Source organism: Balaenoptera borealis (assembly GCF_965194805.1).
Source record: "Balaenoptera borealis genome assembly, chromosome: 4".
Taxonomy (NCBI): Eukaryota; Metazoa; Chordata; class Mammalia; order Artiodactyla; family Balaenopteridae; genus Balaenoptera; species Balaenoptera borealis.
Genome location: NC_138861.1, coordinates 31,650,447 through 31,670,213, shown reverse-complemented (window position 1 = coordinate 31,670,213; position 19,767 = coordinate 31,650,447). Strand labels below are relative to the sequence as shown.

At 41.7% G+C, this 19,767-nt stretch overlaps 1 protein-coding gene and 1 long non-coding RNA gene across 3 annotated transcripts in view; both read right to left on the bottom strand.

Moving 5' to 3' along the window:
* Positions 1 to 19,767, bottom strand: part of LOC309628181 — a 461,146-nt gene that overhangs the window by 386,568 nt on the left and 54,811 nt on the right. The gene's annotated exons all lie outside the window — the stretch shown is intronic.
* MGST2 (microsomal glutathione S-transferase 2) overlaps positions 1 to 19,767 on the bottom strand; it is a 30,441-nt gene that overhangs the window by 1,540 nt on the left and 9,134 nt on the right. For both annotated transcript variants that reach the window (XM_082390908.1, XM_082390909.1), the window contains exon 3: positions 1,725 to 1,795. In XM_082390908.1, the coding sequence (XP_082247034.1) occupies positions 1,725 to 1,795 (71 nt within the window). The remainder of the gene's footprint in view (positions 1 to 1,724; positions 1,796 to 19,767) is intronic.

The following is a 19,767-nucleotide window of genomic DNA, read 5'->3' as shown; positions in this document are numbered from 1 at the left end:
CCCTACACTAGAGACCCTCTGTCTTCCTCGACACTTCACAGATGTAAATTGCCAGAGCCCTCTTATGAACACAAGAAGTCTGTCTGTGGGACTCTGATATGCTGGATAAAATGAAATTCATTATTTTTTTAGGTCATAAACATTTTTTTTGGCTTCTACTATATACCAGGTATTATTCTAAGGATTGGAGTTAGCTGTGAAAAAGATACAAGCTCCCTGCCCTTATGGAGTTTATCATCAAAGACAGACAACAAAGGGGAAAACAAGAAGAAAAAGAGACTTGAACGTGCTGTGAAGGAAATGAAGGAGGATGGGCCGCCAGGAACTGGAGGAGGCCGCCTTTAGGAAGGGTCAGGGAAGGCCCCTGTGAGAGAATGACGCTTGTGCTGGGCCCCGAAGGGTGAGAACGAGGGGGCCCAGCAAACAGCAGGAGGAGAAAGGGTGGAAGGGCCACCTGGCCTCTGAGGAAGGGGAGAGATTCTGAGCACGCTGCGGTTTAGAAACTCTCTATCTAATCCATTACTCCCACAAATCCAATGGGAACTGTTCAAGGCAGTTAATAGGCAACCTACTCTGGATGAGAAAGAGTGCAAATTACAACAAGATACCCAAGAAATCCTTTCCTGATAGGCGGTCGGCCTCATTCAGCCCATCACAGGGAAATCCAAAGGTTCAAGTGGCAGAGGCCGAGTCCCATTAACAAAAGGCACTTTTGTTATTAGTTGTGAATGTGGTCTCACCTGACAAGGACCTGCCGCCTTCATTCTTGCCCTTAAGGGATAAAAACGTAAGTTGGAACAAAGTTAAATCATTCTCTAGAGGACATTTTAGCTGAAATTTCTCAGTTGACAGTAAAAATTACAAGAGGGGAGGTGATAGGGTTGCCTTTAAAAACCAGCTAGATTTGGGGTTATTTAAATCGTAGCAATCAAGTGTCAAACCCAAATGAGGCCACGGAGAGTTATCAGAAAGAAAAAGGGATTGAATTTCTCCAAATAAGGTAGCTGATGCTAGTCTGAGCTCCCGTGAAAGGGGCGGGCAGAGTTTGGGTAAAGCCCTCAGCTCACCAAGGATACTCCATTCAAATGGAAAGCAGATGTTTATAGAGTTTCTACATACAGTAGTAGCAGCACTACATCCTTGGAAACTCTTAACAAAAAGTACATGGGTTGTTGGGTCAAATACCTATAAACCCTGCTCTGTACTCAAAAGCTACTTTTCTCCTACATTGGGAAATGTTAAGTTGGACAAACGACTTAACCTCTCTGTACTTCAGTTTCCTCACCTGTAAAGCAGGAATGAATTACAGACCCTGCCACAGAGGAAGATAAATCCTACATATGAGATAATACGTGCATGACACTTAAAAACTGTACCTGGCACAAAGTAAGTATTCAATAAATATTAGCTATAATTATTAGGGTGAACTGTTAATTCTGTGTTCTGTTCCTGCAAATAAATTAGAATTTAGCGTATTAGATTTGAAGACAAAATCGCATGTCATATTCATTCTGGATTCCCCCACGTACAGTTTGTTCCAAGTTTTTAAAAAATCACTGAATTAAATTGGAATGACGCCAAAGTTAGCCTATCTGCAGCACAGTGTTCTTTGATGCAAACAGACAGTGCTTATTTTGTTTAAAACAACTTCCAGGATCAGTAGATGTCTGGTTGTGTATCTGCTGTTTAATAGTTGTGAGGACCATAGTCGTCATTAAACTTACCTTGGTTGAAATACCATCCAGCCATCCACAATGTAATCATAAATATTGGGTAAAACTCCACACAGTTTTGTCTGCAGGAAGAAAATAAAGATGTGGGTTATTTTATGAAAAAAACTATACATCAAAGCAGTGAGTTTTCATCTATAGGTAAATGTCCACCCTCTTCTTACAAAAATAATTATAAGAATTAACCTAAAGAGCATAAATGTCCTTACAGGTAAAATTAGTCTTTCAAGGTGGGACTCAAACATTTTTTTAAACCTCAGAGCAGGGCTAAGAATCACTCTCCTACGTGTAAGTTGCCAGCAATAGAAATGAAGTGTAAGCTCTTTTCCAAAAGACAGGCCCGGAGATGGTCCTGATTCTGAGCTTAAAGATCATTCTGTATCTTATCTAAATAACCCAGAAAATAACTCAATTCATATTAAATGGATTTCTTCCCCAGAATTCCCTTGCATCTATTGCCTTCCATTTGAGCTACTCAGCACATTAAAAATGGTTTTTAAATAATTCCCCTAAAGCCTCCTGAAATAAATGAATGAGCGTATTTCATTCCCATTTTATGGAGGAAAAAGAACTAAAGACTGAGAACCCAAGCTGATGGAAGCCTTGCAGAGAAACAGAGGTAGTCTGTGTCATCTCCAGATTCCAAAGCTCTGTCCTAATGTCAAGTCAAATAGCTTCTATTCATAGAAGACTAGGATGGAAAATTTGACACTATTTTAAGCGAAAGGGAATGCTTCTCTGGGAGCTATAATTAATTCATCTGCACCTAGCAAAAGGAAAAAAGATGAACTATATTCATCTTCCTTCCTGTGCTACACCCCCAAGTGATCTTGGTTAGGTTGGCTGAGCTCTTTCCTGACAATATCACAACCAGAAAAAAAACTTTCATGTAATTCGCAATGAGGTCTTGAGTTGATCCTGGTGGAAGAGTCATAGTCTACAGGATTAGAAATGATCCTACATCCTTCCTTAAGCTGTAAAGCTTAAGTATGTAAGGTTATGAGGCAATTGACCCAGAAACAGTTGATTCTGGTTCTTGAAGGCTGAGTCTTCTAACCCAGGTCACCATGAATGATTCTTCCTTTTTTTTTCCTTCTTTTTTTCGCTTTTTTTTTCTCTTTTCTTTCTTAATGAAAAAAAAAAGTGTTTTGTTTTCTTTTCTTTTGTGACCAAGATGGTGACATGGGAGGCTCTTAAACTTCCCTCCTCCCACAGATGCACTGAATGTACAGATACACACAGAGCAATTCCCTCTGAAAGAAATCCAGAAACCAGCTGAATGACTCCTACACATCAGGCGAATAAGAAAATAGCCACACTGGCAGTTCCCTGGTGGCCTAGTGGTTAGGATTCCAGACTTTCACTGTCGTGGCCCAGGTTCAATCTCTGATCAGGGAATTGAGATCCTGCAAGCCGTGTGGCATGGCCAAAAAAAAAAAAAAGTAGCCACACTGAAATAAGTAGGAGAAGCTGAGACACACTCTCATCATAAACACCACCCCTAGCATAGCACCATACATTCAGGAGAAAATCCTCAACCCCCAGCTTCTCCCTGAGGAGCAAAGGGTTTAGATTGCATATCTAGCACCCCAACTTTTAAGACTTCCACCTGAGGGCTGGGTCCCCAAAACACCTAGTTCTGCAAGCCAATGGGGCTTGCATCCATGAGACTCACAGGACTATAGCAAACAAAGAAGCAATTCTTAACAGAGCACACGAACACTCAGTACAGCTAAGCCTCCAGGGCTCAGTGCAGAGGGAGCAGGCAAAAACTCCTGTCTCCAGGCTTTCTCTAGAAAGGGTTTGACTCCATACTTTACAAGCTGATGCCTGGAGACCCAGCTTCTAGTTCAGCACGTATCCAAGGGCTAGCTGAGATCCTCTCTGGAGCCCAGGGGAGCTCATGGGCACTTCTCTTGCCTACTTCCTTCAATTTGCTCCATTGATAAAACCAGATTGCCAGCATCTGTCTGGAAGGAGTCTGTACACACATCTGGCACCCCAGCTTTTGCAGCTTCTCTCTGAGGGACCGGCCTCCAAATCACCTAGCTCTGATAGCCAATGAGGCTTGCATTCACAAGTCTCACAGGACCATAGCAAACAAAGAAGCAATTTTGAACTTTGTAAGCCAGAAGGGAGTGGGAAGATATACTCAAAGTTCTGAAAGAAAAAACTGCCAACGAAGAATACTCTACCCTGAAAAGTTGTCCTTCAAAATTGAAGAGATAAAGAATTTTAGAAACAAAATCTGAAGGAGTTCATCACCACTAGACTTGATATAAGAAATGTTAAAGCGAGGTCTTCAGAGAAAAACAAATACCATATGATATCACTTACATGTGGAATCTAAAAATTTACAACAAACTAGTGAGTATAACAAAAAAGAAGCAGTCTCAGAGATATAGAGAACAAATTAGTCATTACCAGTGGGGGAGGGGGCAATAGAGGAGTGGGGGAGTGGGAAGTACAAACTACTGGGTATAAGATAGGCTCAAGGATGTATTGTACAACATGGGGCATACAGCCAATATTTTGTAACAACTGTAAATGGAAAGTAACCTTTGAAATTTTTATTTAAAAATTAATAAAAATCCTGACATATGTAAAAACTATAGGTCCTCAAGTTGAAATGAAAGGATGCTAATTACTAATATGAAAATATATGAAAGTATAAAACTCACCAGTAAAGGTAAATATATAATTTAATTCAGAATTCTCTCATATTGCAGCGATGGTGGGTAAATCACTTACAACTCTAGTATAAAGGTTAAAAGACAAGAGTATTAAAAACAAAACAATAATAATTTGTTAATAGCTATACAATATTAAAAAATATAAATTTGTGCATCAAAAACATAAAATGGGGAAGAACTGTAAAAATATAGAGCTTTTGAATGCATTCAAAGTTAAGTTGCTATCTGCTTAAGATGGACTGTTATAAATATAAGATGTTTTATGTAAGCTTCTTGGTAACCACAAAGCAAAAGTCTATAGTAAAATTTAAAAAAAAAGTCTATAGTAGATATACAAAAGATAATGAAAAAGGAATCAAAGCATAGCACTATAGAAAATCATCATATCACAAAGGAAGAGAGCAAGAAAGGAACAAAGGAATTACAAAACAGCCAGAAAACAATTAACAAGATGTCAATAGTAAGTTCACACCTATCAGTAATGACTTTAAATGTAAATGAACTAAAGTCTCCAATCAAAAAACACAGAGTGGCTGAATGGATAAAAAAATATAAGACCCAACTATATGTTGCCTACAAGAGATTCAGATAAAATAGACTTTAAGCCAAACACTTTAACAAGAGATAGAGATGGTCATTACATAATGATAAAGGGATCAATTCATCAAGAAGATATGACAAGTGTAAATATTTATGCACCCAACATTAGAGCACCTAAATATATAAAGCAAATATTAACAGATCTGAAGGGAGAAACAGACAGCAATACAATAAGAGTAGGAGACTTCAATACCCCACTTTCAACAATGAATAGATCATCCAGATGGAAAATCAATAAGGAAACATTGGGCTTAAACTACACATTAGACCAGTAGACCTAACAGACATATTCAGAACATTCCATTTAACAACAGCAAAACAGACATTTCTTCTCAAGTGCATATGGAATAGGATAGATCAAAAAATAAATAAAATTAAGAATATTGAAATCATATCAAGCATCTTTTCTGACCACAATGGTATGAAACTAGAAATTAATTACAAGAAGAAAACTGGAAAATTCATATATATGTGGAGATTTAAAAACATGCTCTTGAACACGAGTCAAAGAAAAAAATCAAAAGGGAAATCAAAAAATATCTTGAGACAAACGAAAATGGAGACACAATATACAAAAACTTATGGAGTACAGCAAAAGCAGTTCTAGAGGGAAGTTTATAGTGACAAACACCTACATTAAGAAAAAAAGAAAGATCTCAAATAAACAACCTAAATTTACATTTCAAGGAACTAGGAAAAGAAGAACAAACTGAGCCCAAACTTAGTAGAAGAAAGGAAAAAGCAAAGGTTACAGAAAAAATATGAAATAGAGACTAAAAAGACAAAAGATCAATGAAACTAAAAACCAATTTTTTGAAAAGGTAAGCAAAATTTACAAAACTTTAGCTAGACCAAGAAGAAAGAAAAGAAGACTCAAATAAATAAAATCAGAAATGAAAGAGGAGACATTGCAATTGATCACACAGAAATACTAAGGATCATAAGAAACTATTATGACCAATTATATACCAACAAAGTAGACAACCTAAAAGAAATGGATAAATTCCTAGAAATATACAACCTACAAAGTCTGAAACATGAAGAAATAGAAAATCTGAATTGACCAATTACTAGTAAGGAGATTGAATCAGTAATCAAAAACATCCTGACAAAGAAAAGACCAGGACCACAACTGGTGAGTTCTACCAAATACTGAACAACAATTAATACCATTCCTTCTCAAATCCTTCCAAAAAATACAGGAGGAGAGAACACTTTCAAATTCATTTTGTGAGGCCAGCATTACTGTGATACCAAAGCCATTACTGTGATATCACAGCATTACTGTGATACCAAAGGACATTACAAGAAAAGAAAATTATAGTTCAATATCCCTGATGAACATAGATGCAAAAATTCTCAACAAAATTTTAGCAAACTGAATTCAACAATATATTAAAAGGATCATACACCACGACTGAGTGGGATTCATCCCAGGGATGCAAGGATGATTCAACATACACAAATCAATCAATGTGATACACCACATTGACAAAATGAAGGATAAAAATCACATGACCATCTCAATAGATGCAGAGAATGCATTTGACAAATTTCAACATCCTTTATGATAAAAACTCTCAATAAACTGCGTATAAAAGGAATACACTTCAACATAATAAAGGCCATATATGACAAGCCCACAGCTAACATCATACTCAACAATAAAAAGCTGAAAACTTTTCCTCTAAAATCAGGAACAAGACAAGAGTGCCTACTCTCATCACTCCTATTCAACATAGTACTGGAAATCTTAGCAATTAAGCAAGAAAAAGAAATAAAAGGCAACCAAATCAGAAAGGAAAAAGTAAATTTGTCTCTGCAGATGACATGATATCATATATAAAAACCCCTAAAGATTCCACCAAAAAACTGTTAGAACTAATAAGTTCAGTAAAGTTGCAGGATACAAAATCAACATACAGAACTTCCCTGGTGGTGCAGTGGTTAAGAATCCTCCTGCTAATGCAGGAAACACAGGTTCGAGCCCTGGTCCGGGAAGATCCCACATGCCACAGAGCAACTAAGCCCGTGTCCCACAACTACTGAACCTGTGCTCTAGAACCCGCGAGCCACAACTACTGAGCCCATGTGCTGCAACTACTGAAGCCTGTGCGCCTAGAGCCCGAGCTCTGAAACAAGAGAAGCCACCACAATGAGAAGCCTGTGTAGCACAGGGAAGAGAAGCCCCCGCTCACCACAACTAGCGAAAGCCTGCACAAAGACCCAACGGGGTCTGCAACGAAGACCCAACAACAAAGACCCAACGCAGCCAAAAATAAATAAATAAATAAATTTATTTTTAAAAAAAAATCAACGTACAAAATCATTTGTTTATGTATACACCAACAATGAACTATCAGAAAGATAAATTAAGAAAACAATCCCATTTACAACTGCATCAAAATGAATAAAATATTTGGGAATAAATTTAATCAGGGAGGTAAAGACCTGTAAACTGAAAACTACAAAACACTGATGAAAGAAACTGAAGAAGACACAAATAAATGAAAAGGTATTCCATGCTCATGAATTGGAAGCATTAAGATTGTTAAAATGTCCATAATACTTAAAGCAATCTACAGATTCAATGCAATTCCTATCAAAATTCCAGTGGCATTTTTCACAGAAATAGAAAAAAATCCTAAATTTCATATGGAACCAAAAAAAGAACATGAATAGCTAAAGGAATCTTGAGAGAGAAGAACAAAGCTGAAGGCATTGCACTTCCTGATTTCAAATTATATTACAAAGCTGTAGTAATTGAAATGGTATAGTATTGGCATAAAAACAGACACATAGATTAATGGAACAGAATAGAGAGCCAGAAATAAACCCATGCATATGTGGTAAATTAGTTTTTACAAAGGAGCCAAGAATATACAATGGGGAAAGGATAGTCTCTTCAGTAAATGGTGTTGAGAACACTGGACAGCCAAATGCAAAAGAATGAAACTGTACCCCTGTCTTACACCATACACAAAAATCAACTCTAAATGGATTAAAGACTTGAACATAAGACCTGAAACCATAAAACTCATAAAAGAAGACATAGGGGAAAATATTCTTGACATTGGCCTTGGCAATGATTTTTTGGATTTGGCACTAAAAGCAAAGGCAACAAAAACAAAAATAAACAAGTGGGACTACAACAAACTAAAAAGCTTCTTCACAGCAAAGGAAACTGCCAACAAAATGAAAAGGCAATCTATGGAATGGGAAAAAATATTTGCAAACCACACATTCGATAAGGGGTTACTACCCAAAATACACAAAGAACACATACAACTCAATAGCAGAGAAAACCAAATAACCCAATTAAAAAACGGGCAGAGAACCTGAATAGACATTTTTCCAAAGACATAAATGATCAACAGGTACCTGAAAAGGTGCTCAACATCTCTAATCATCAGCAGAATGCAAATCAAAACCACAGTGAGATATCACCTCACACTTGTTAAAATGGCTATTATCAAAAAGACAAGGAACAAGTGCTGGCAATAACTTGGAGAAAAGGGAACCTTATACACCACTGATGGGAGTGTAAACTGATGCGACCTCTATGGAAAACAGTATGGAGGGTCCTCAAAAAATTAAAACTAGAACTACCATATGATCCAGCAATCCCACTCCTGTGTATATATCCAAAGGAAATGAAATCACTATCTTGAAGAGATATCTGTACTCTCATCTTGATTACACTGTTATTCACGTAGGCAAGATATGGAAACAACCTAAGTATCCAACTGTGGATGAATGGATAAAGAAAATGTGATATACATATATGTAATGAAATATTATTCAACATTTAAAAAGAAGGAAATCCTGCCATTTGCGACAAACTGGATGAACCAGCAGGGCCTTTTGCTAAGTGAAATCAGCCAGATAAAGAAAGACAAATAGTGCATGGTATCACTTACATGTAGAATCTTTAAAAAAAAAAAAAAAGGTGAACTCACAGAAACAGAGAGTAGAATGGTAGGTGTCATGGTCTGAGGGTGAGCAAAATAGGGAGAGCCTAATAAAAGGGTACAAACTTTCAGTTATTAAAGGAATGAGGTCTGAGAATCTAATATATAACATGGTGACTATAGTTGACAACACTTTATCGTATAATTGAAATATGCTAAGAGAGTAGAACTTAAGTGCCCTCACCAAAAAAAAAAAAAAAAAAGAGTAAATATGTAAAGGGTAAATATGTAAGGTAAGGGATGTATTAATTAACTCAGTGGGGGAAATCCTTTCACAAATCATACGTTTATCAAATCATCATGTTGTACACTTTAAATATCTTACAATTTTATTTGTCAATTATACCTCAATAAATCTGAAAAAAAATCTCTAACTCAAAAAGAAGAAGAAGAAGAAGAAAGCCTAATTACAAAGCATAATTCTTTCCTCATTCTCCATAAATCTACGGGAAATTGTGGATGGGTCAACTCAACCTTATTAGTTTCTGACTCAACTACATTAGAAAAAACTCCCTGCTAATCATTCAGCCATCTCTTAAAGCTGGGTAAAAAAGCTTCCTAACTAACTGCATAACTCAGCGCTCATATAAAGACCACAGCTGGTGCAGAGTCAGAAGCATGAGTGGACCTTTCTAACCCTGAGCCGGCAATGACGACGGTAAAGTCACCCACGCAGCTCTCTAAGAGCCAGAAGAGCGATCATCAGACCCCTGGCACATCAGAAATGCAGAATACGAATGCCAAATGCTTTCCTCTTCATTTTTTTTTTTACTGTTGCCTTTAAGGCCTGAAAGGCCACTGGAATGACCTAAGGAATATCTTGTCCAGAGCCTGACACTGATACCCTCACAAACCATAGCCACAACTTTCTCATTCTTAGGGAAATAACTGAGCTTTGTCTTTCTGCCATTTCCTATCCTTGGCATTATTTTGCTTCTGATGGTTGCCTTTTTACTAACGTCTTTTAAAGTTTGTGAGTTCCTATGGTAGGTTAAGTGAAAAGATGCTTTACAAATGTGAATCGTCAGAATAATTACAGCTATGTTAAAAAACATTTCCTTTTCCTCGGCTAAATCCATGGACCTGTTTTCCATGAAGTAAAAGAGCAGAAGTATGCTCTATTTTCCACAGCCAATGTCAAGGGCATGATCCCCTTTGTCTTCTTCTATGGGTTTTATCCTTTTTGGAAACAAAACACAATTGTCCCATCTTCTATCTAGTCTTGTAAAACACCTTAAATTATCCCAAAATTTAAGGGGTAAGTTCTTCTACAACACGACACAAAATTAGCCATGATGAGATTTTTTTTTAAAAATCACCCTTGGACTTCCCTGGTGGCGCAGTGGTTGGGAATCCGCCTGCCAATGCAGGGGACACGGTCCCTGGTCCAGGAGGATCCCACATGCCAGAGAACAACTAAGCCCATGAGCCACAACTATACCGAGCCTGCGCTCCAGAGCCCACGAGCCACAACTACTGAGCCCGCATGCCAAAACTACCAAAGCCTGCGTGCCCTAGAGCCCCTGCTGCAACTACTGAGCCCGCGTGCTGCAACTACTGAAGCCCACGTGCCTAGAGCCTGTGCTCCACAACAAGAGAAGCCACCGCACCTCAACGAAGAGTAGCCCCCTCCCACTGTAACTAGAGAAAGCCCGCGCGCAGCAACGAAGACCCAACGCAGCCAAAAGAATAAATAAAAAAATTTTTTAAAAATCACCCTCAAAACCAGTCCATATTATTCTTCATGAAGTCTAACTATTTAGAAGGTTTTTTCTCCCCACTGTACTAGCAGCCTTGGCTAGGCACGTGGGGCAGATGATATTATATAAAGGCATCCCAGCCAAGCCCAAACTGAGCTGCAGAGGCAGAACCTTGGGTCTGTGGCCCCTGTGGGCATCCGTCCATACACACTGAGATGCAGGTGCGCTTTTGTGTCTCTTATTTGCAAGAGGAAGAAGGCCTCTGGGCAAGAAAGAGTGAGGACAGAGGAAATGAGGAAAACGGAGGGATGTTCTGGGGTCTTTCCCACCCCTGCCCAAGGCAGGGGACCGGTTTCACACCTGAGTGGAGACCAGGCTGAAAGCTGAAGGACGGTCTTCATGAAAGGACTGGTGAAACTCCAGATGCCTGCAATGCTATGCCTCAGACAGAAGTGCCAAACAGCTGCAGAGAGCCACAGCCCTCACCTCCCTCTGCCACAGACCAAAGAGCAGCCGGAGAGCAGTCATGGAAGACTCCAGAACCTGGGGAGGGATCCCGAACTCACAGGACCGGAGGACTGGAGCAGGGCAGTGGCATGGGCCCTCCCTTCAATTGCTAGGCAGCAGAATTGTCCCTGCCCACGTCCCCGGGGGCTCCAGGAAGTAACTGAGAAGATGGGGGAAAGGGGTGCCGAGGTCCCGGGGGAGCAGGGGCGGTTAGAAGTCACGGAGACTCAGGCAGGGATGTGAGTGTAACTGCATTTGTGCTCCCAGAGGGCACAGCCTGGTGTATGTGGGCAGTTTAGCACCATATCTCTGCACCCTCCTCTCCTAAGAAATGAGACTCTTTGTCCCCAATAAGCCGTTAGTCACTGTTGGTCTCACCCTGACCTCATGCCCCAGCTGCGCTGGTTGTACTTTTCTCCTGGTCCCTTGTTTACCGACCCGCCTTAAGCCCTGAAGATGTGTCCCACTATCATCTTTCAGAGATTGAAGATAATTCTCTGACAGCCAGCCTGGGGCCCTGCTATTGCTAACGGTCTTCCCTCTGCTGCCTGCTGAAGACACCGGGTGTTGCTTGGCCTTAAAATAACTGGAATCCCATTCTGGCTGCTCGGTCTGACCCCCTGCACCTCCTCCACCACGTGACCATGTCCTTCCACCACCAGCACTTTCGGGTCCCTGCAGATCCCACAGCACCGTTAGGTGGTCCATGCCCGGATGTGCTCCAGAACAGCTTGTTCACAGTGAGCTGTCCACAGACACTGTTTAACTCACGGGGACCGAACACTGAAAATGTGTCCTTCACAATCCTATCAGTGACTAATTACAGTCACTTTGACAGGAAAACCAAAGTGAAAATAATTGATGATCTCTTTTTGGATATGAAGGCAGATTATATTACAGGAGATCCTCAGGAAAAATCTCCTACGGGACAGAAATCAGCTGGCAGCAGCTGTGTCAGTTTCCCTTTGCGTGGGAACAGGGGGTAACGTTGGTTCTGACCGCTGCTGGACCGCCCCATTTCCTGCGTGTCCACGCTGAGGGAAAATGAGTCTGTCTACTGATTCCCCGGTGAGAGCCCTCTTGCCACTATAATCCTGTGCTCTTTGATATTTAAGCTTCCCATAAAAAGATGAGGGAGAAGCTTCTCTTTTGTTATAGGCAGATGTCACCATGGGCCTCAAGTTCCACCCAGGGGTAATAACAGAAAGAGTCTTTACTGGAAGAACAGTGGGGTGACCAGCCATCCTGGTTTGCCCTGGACTGAACAGGTTTTCAGAACGTGGGACTTTGATTTTTTAAACCAGGACAATCTGGGGTTTGCCTGGAACGGAGGGATTTCCTGGGACACAGAAATCGGAGTGCTAAAACTGAGAAAGTCCCAGGCAAAGTGGAAAGAGTTGGTCACCCTAGAAGATGGACCAATGGGGCCCATGGAGATTGAATACTTAAAGCCACTGAAAGCCCCATCGTCCGTCCCCAACTCCAAAGGAGCCTGGGCCTGGGGGCTCAGGACATGTGACCACTGCAGATCCCTGTCTGGACCCGAAGGCTGGGAGCAGTGAAGGTACTCCTAAACTAAGTACTGCTTGGGCCCTGTCTCCGTCATTAAGTGTATGTACTATAAAGCTCACCCCATACTGGAAAAGAAAGAATCATATTGCATTCTGGCAGTTCCTAAAACCCTAGTCTCTGACTTTTTTTAATTGCATAACCCCAATAAAAAATATCCACATGTCCTACTATAGCAGAGGCGGCTGGCCGACAACAGGGAGGGTGTGAAGTTGGCGCTGTGCAGTAGCTGCCCAGTCAGGGATACACTTCCCAGCCTCCTGGGATCTTAGTGGGGCTACTTCTTGCCAATGGAAAGTAAGTGAAATGAAATACGTCACTTCTGAGCCAGATGACTAAGCAGCTGGTGCGCCAAGCTCCCTTCACCCCACGCACTGGTTGCACGGAGAGAACGCTGAGGACCCGGATGGGGATAGCACCCTGAGGTGGGAGGAGCCTTGGTCCCTAAATGACCACGTGGAAGGCCACCCGACCAGGAGCACCCACGTAGGACTTGACACGAGCAAGAAAAACGGTAAACTTCCATTACATTAAACCACTGGGAATGTGGGGTTGATCCACTAGCACAGCTAATACATTCGACTGGAAAAGAGTATCATATACGTTATAAAACAAACACAAAATAGAGATTAAAAGATGATATTTTAAGAGTAAATATAAATAGGAGCTCCAATGTTTTCCTCACTCCCACAGCAGAGTTCTTAGTGTGCCCCCTCAATGTGTACACATCACTTGGGAAATCTTTGGCCTAAAACACTTCTGAATATTTCTGCTATTTGATAGATTTCTCGTAAACACTCAACATGAAACTTTGCTTATGACAATCGTGTTCATAGAAAATCTGAACCATTTCCCATAGAGGAAAACCTGAACAGCCAGAGGACACTTCTAATGCCATGCTTAGAGTATGACATCTTTTAAAAATAAAAAGCAGGGCTTCCCTGGTGGTGCAGTGGTTGAGAATCTGCCTGCCAATGCGGGGGACAAGGGTTCGAGCCCTGGTCTGGGAAGATCCCACATGCCGCGGAGCAACTGGGCCCGTGAGCCACAATTACTGAGCCTGCGTGTCTGGAGCCTGTGCTCCGCAACAAGAGAGGCCGCGATAGTGAGAGGCCCGCGCACCACGATGAAGAGTGGCCCCCGCTTGCCACAACTAGAGAAAGCCCTCGCACAGAAACGAAGACCCAACACAGCCATAAATAAATAAATAAAATAAATAAATAAATAAATAGAAAGCAGACAAGGCAACTTAAAGGAGGTTTCCCTCATTCAAGATTTTTGCTGCTCCTTTTTCTTTCTTCTTTTGTTTTGGTGACTTGTTCTGAAACACCACCAGTAGGTTGCACAGCTCCATGAGCTACTTGCACTATTAACAGATGACCCAGCCTTGGTCAGCTGGCTTTTGACCCTAAGAAGTGTTCTGGATTATTACACTGGCTGGGGGGGTCAGAGCAACAGGTTAATATGCTCAGAAAAGGCTTGGGGATGAGAGGTTGCTGGAGCTAATCTTTTTATATAGATCTGTAACTATCTAAATTGTTCCTTGTCAAGTAACCCTCGGGGACACCAGAGAGAGGCTGCTGCTAATGGCAGGAGGGCATGAAATCTAACCAGCACTTCAGTGGTACTGCTGATAAGGAACAGGATGGGGAGATGAGGGAGTGAGGCTGGCAGCTCATCCAAATTCTAGCTGCCTCTCGTCCCCTGACTACCTGAGAATCACGCAGCTTGTGTGACAGACGCTGTTTGGTGGTGGTACGGACTAAATGTTTGTCTCTCCAAAACTTACATGCTGAAGCCCTAACCCCTCAGTGAGGCTGTATTTGGAGTAAGGAAGTAATTAAGGTTACATGAGATCAGAAGTATGGAGCCCTGATCCAATAGGATTAGTGCCCTTATAAGAAGAAACACCAGAGAGCTCTCTGACGCCTGCCAGATTGACTGACTCTGACTCTCTCCCCCTCCCTCTCCCTCTCTCTCTCTCCTTCCCTCTCCCTCTCTCCCTCCCTCTCCCTCTCTCCCTCCCTCTCCCTCTCTCCCTCCCTCTCTCTCTCTCCCTCCCTCTCCCTCTCTCCCTCCCTCTCCCTCTCCCACCCCTCCACCAAGGAAAGGCCATGTGAGGACACATTAAGCCAAGAGAAGAAAGCTCTCACCAGAAATAGAATCAGCCAGAACCTTGATCTTAGACTTGCAGCCTCCAAAACTGTGAAAAATAAATATCTGTCACTGAAGCCACCCAGTCTATGGCATTTTGTTACAGTGGCCCCAGCTGACTAATACAAGGTGGGTTTTAGAGGAGGATGGAGTTTGAAGAACTCATCATTTAGTCATTCTCTCATCTTGGAGAACCCAAGCCCTTTATAACTCAGTGAAAAAGTACATCTTGGGATTTCAGCTAATGTCTAAGATCAGTACCTTGTAATAAGAATGGAGATGTGTTTATTGTCTCTCTATTATTTATCATTTTTGTACCTACTACAAAAGTAGGTGACTCATATTACTATAATCCTGGTGTTGCAGAATACTTGAAAAATTACTCTATTTGTGAATTTTCCTTTTCTCCATGGGTTTTAGGCATGCATTATGGTCAACAGTTTTAATTTCTAAATTTCAGGATTCAAAGTGACTACAAGGAGTTAGTAAAATGGCAAAAAAAAAAAAAAAAAAGGAAGAAGAAAAAGAAGAACTCTAGTAGAGTAAGAAAAGGCTAACATTTCTAAAGAGTTCTCAGATTCATGATGACTGGGTTTACTTGTGCCTTGTGGCAGGTTAATTCTGGAACAGGAACTTAAAAATTCAGCATTAAGCAAATAGAGTACATACAAGAAAGAAGTAAGAGGCAATTCTTCTACCTCACCCAGAACTGATGGAACCATTGTTGGGATACTATGTACATTTCTAGGCTCCAGGTTTAGAAAGAATATGAAAAATTTTAGTCTAAAGAGAACAACCAAATTGTTTAATGATTGAAAAAAAAAAGCTGAATTTCTGCTACCTAGCCTCAAAATACAGAAGATGAAAGACATTTAATAATGGTCCTCAAGTGTCTGAAAAAGAGTGAGGTCATCAGCAGCTATTCTTCTCTTCTGGTGAGGATAGAATCAGAGGAAATATGTTTAAATTACAACAAGATCAATTTATTACTTGGATCTACTTTTTAAATTTATAAAAGCCTTTAATCTAAAGGGATCAAGGTGCTCAAATTAGACTAGATAGAATTTTCTAAGCTTAGCAATACCATGAAGAAATGGCCTTCCGTGAAATTATAGCTGCTATTTTCATAATTTCAAAGAGTGTATTCTGGCAAAAGACTGCAAAACTCTAGGAAGAGTCACCTCTAATGCCCTCCCTGGAGGAAGGGAAGAGGAAATGAATGGGGCCTCTAGAGAAGGGGCCCTGGGCTAGTAACTCGGGTAAGCTGGCCCCATAATAATCATCGCTGCTTGACAAGTAAGTATCCAACTTGAGGCGACCCTCAGACAGGAAACAGGTACCTCAGGGGTGGTCAGAGGGACCTTGAAATGGTTGCTATGAGATGTCAAATTCCGCTCAAAGAAAGAATTAGTCATAACAGCAGGCTTCTTGGCTACGCTTAGGGCAAAGCAGCAGGAGAAAGAGTAGGAGAAGAGGCAGCATTTCGGTTACTCATGAGGCCATAAGATCTTCAAGGGAGGCTGAAGGGGCTCAATGCTTTGGTCCAGGAGAGCCAGAAAAGAAAGTGCATTCTCTCTTGGGGATTTGCAGAGCTCAGGGGAGTCTTCCCTGAAAAAGAGAATAGGTAGCCAAGTAGGCTTTGGAATAAACTGGTTATCCCAGGGGCTCCTGCCCTAAAACTACCTCAGATAAAGTCGAAATGGCTTCACCAGCCATGAATCTTCTCTGATCTGGCCAAGTTCATCCTAAACCTTAGAACCTAAGGCAACAACTGGGCTACTGCCCTGGAATATCCAAGAAGAAATTCAGAGAAGGGAGTAGGACCATTCCCATCCACCCTTCAGAGAGAACCCAGGACAACTATACTGTGACCTTAGAGGTATTTTATGGCTCCAAATCCCCCACCCCACCCTAAGATTGGTTATTATTTTTTAACCGCTCTCTGTTCTGCCATGATTAATCAAACAAAACACATTTAACAAGGAAATTGGATTTGGATACTTATAGACAGCAACTTAAGAGAAATATTTGGAAATGGTATCCAGCTTTATTCCTAGGACAAGAGGAATACAGATGCAGAAAAGGAAGGAGAGAGCAGTAACTCGAAAGAAAATCAAATCTGTGAAAACTATGTGAACGAACATAGAACCAGAAGTGACGCAAGAATTTAGCCTGCTGGAAATCCAACACTCCCCAACAAAGTCTCAGAACATGAAAGACAAAGTGAGAAGATGCAGAATTTCCTCCTGTGATCATTTGTATAAATAGTATGGTATCTCCCAAACTCCAAACATTAATATATTACTGTCAAAAATTTAGCTTCTCCATATACCTCTTATTATTTTTCTATGAATCAACTTCTTTTTGACTCACACAAATTCGGAAAAATGAAATTGTTCCCACTTGTGGTAGTGAGGTAAGAGTATAACTTTCTAAATAAAAGATAAGTATAAAAATAAATGCCATGAAAACAGAAAGTTGTCAGATTCTTATTAGATGCTCTTGATTGCTGGAGACTCTGAGCATGAGAGCCTTCCTCTGCTGAATGGGGGGAAATGGGTGTCCAGATGGTGTCGAGAACACATCCCAAGGACTTCCTGCTAAACATGGCAGATTGAACCCGTGTTTGTTTCTCCTCCCTCCTGAAACCTCACTAAAATGCCAGTAAAGGAATAAAAAATAGATAGAAAGTCTTCAAGAACAGAGAGAACGGGAGCAGACACAGCAGTGGAAGAGAGATGGTAGCACATTTCTGAAGGAAAACCAGCACAAGGGGAACAATAGCTGAGTTGACAGAGTGCAGAGAGCTGAAGCTACGTGCCTGCAGGAGGAAGAACCAGTGAAGACTGAGACAAGGAATTCCCTGGCAGCGCAGTGGTTAGCGCTCTGTGCTGTCACTGCCGAGGGCCCGGGTTCAGTCCCGTGTGGGGGAACTAAGATACCGCAAGCCACACGGCACAGCAAATAAAAAAAAAGACTGAGACAATCCTTACCCCAGAACCCAAGAGGCTCAGCAACTGGGGCCCAGGTCCCTTGGAGGCCAAAGGCTGAAACAGAAGAATTCGTTGAAAGACTGTAGAAGGAGGGCTTTGGCTCCGCTCCACCTCTGAGCCCCACCCTACTCCTTCATCAGAGGAGATGGGAGGATTATTGTCTGGAGAAACTGAACCAGAGAATCTCTGGGGGCTCCAAGAACAATGGAGCGTGAGGGTAAAATTCTGTACTGACCATAGTGCGAATTCACATACTGCACAGTGGAAGACGCTTCCTTCCTTCACCCACCACACTGTCAGACTACTAGAAGGCAGGCCTAATATACCCACCCTCCTCCCTCACCCTTCACTCCCTCCTCCCTCACAGGGGAGTTAAGGGGTTTTTTCCTAGAGGAAGTCAACGGTCCCATAAAGATGACCTGCAGATGCCGTCATGTGGGGTCCCCCCAGAAGAAAGTTGCCTCCTGATCCATCAACCTTCAGTGAAGTTGCCTACTCAGTAAGCCCCGTCTGTGCACACAGAGCCCCCAGTTCTCTCCCTAGTGCCTCTTTCTTAAATTGCACAGATAGCCAATCAAGAATGACCTGACATTTGAGTAAAGCCTCTAGGGTCTCTTTTGCTCAGATCTCTTTGCTGGACCCTTGTTTTCTTGGCCTCATCAGGCTGGAGGGCTCTAGGTTCAGTCCTTGGTCCTCTCCTCTTTTTGACCTATACCCACGCCCTTAAAGATGTCATCCAGTGTCCTGGCTTTAAATCATCTTCATGTGCCAATGACTCCTGAATTTATATTTCCAGTTCAGATCTCCCTGCTACAATGAGGATTGGTATATCCAACTGTCTACTCTCTATCTCTGCTTGGATGTGTAAGCAACAATGTATTAGCCAGTTTATGATGCAATAACAAACGATCCAAATAGCTTAGTAGAGCACAGTGTCTAAAGCCTCTCCTTAGCTGTAGTGTTAAGTCACATCTCCTGGTCTTCCCCTCAAAACTGCTCCTCCCGCAGCCCTCGCTGACTCAGTTAATCACAATTCCATCCTTTGGGATGCTCAGGCCAAAAATCTGAAAGCTGTTCCTGACTCTTCGCACACTCCCTATTTGTTATTTCAGGAAATCCTACTGGCTCTACCCTCCAAATATAGCCAGAATCTGCCATATCTCATATGTCATCTGCTATCTTCCTGGTTCAAGTCGCCATCATCCCTCACCCGTATTTTTGCAGTAGCTTCCTAACTGAATGTTCTGCTTCTACCAATGCGCCCAGACAGTCTATTTTCTGCAAAACAGACAAAGTGATCCTTTTAAAATACAAGATCATGTTACTCCTCTGCTTAAAACCCTGTAACCACTTTCCATTTCACTTAGAGAAAAAGCTAAAGTCCTTACAATGGCCTTCAAGGCCCTGCCTGGTCTGGCCATCCATTACCTTTCTGACTTTCCCTCCTACCACTCTCTGCCAGCTTCCTCTCTCAGCTACACTAACTTCTTTGCTAACCCACCAGTCACATTTCCACTTAAAGTCCTTGCATTGGCTATTTCCTCTATCTCAAGAGCGTCTTCCCTACATGGCCACATGGCTAACTCCTTCACCTGCTTCAAGTCTTTGTTCAAGTGCCACCTTCACAGTGCAGCCTACACTGACCACTCTGTTTAAACTGCAACCCACTCTAGCTCATGCCCCAGCAACCCACCCCCACGTCCCTATATAATGTTCTCGGTTTTTTTGTATAGCTTAACACCACCCTCTTACACGATATCTTATTTTCTTATGGTATTATCTGCTTATTGTGTATTTTCTGTCTTCCTTGGCTATAAGGTAAACTTCAAGAGGGCAAGGATCTTTGTCGG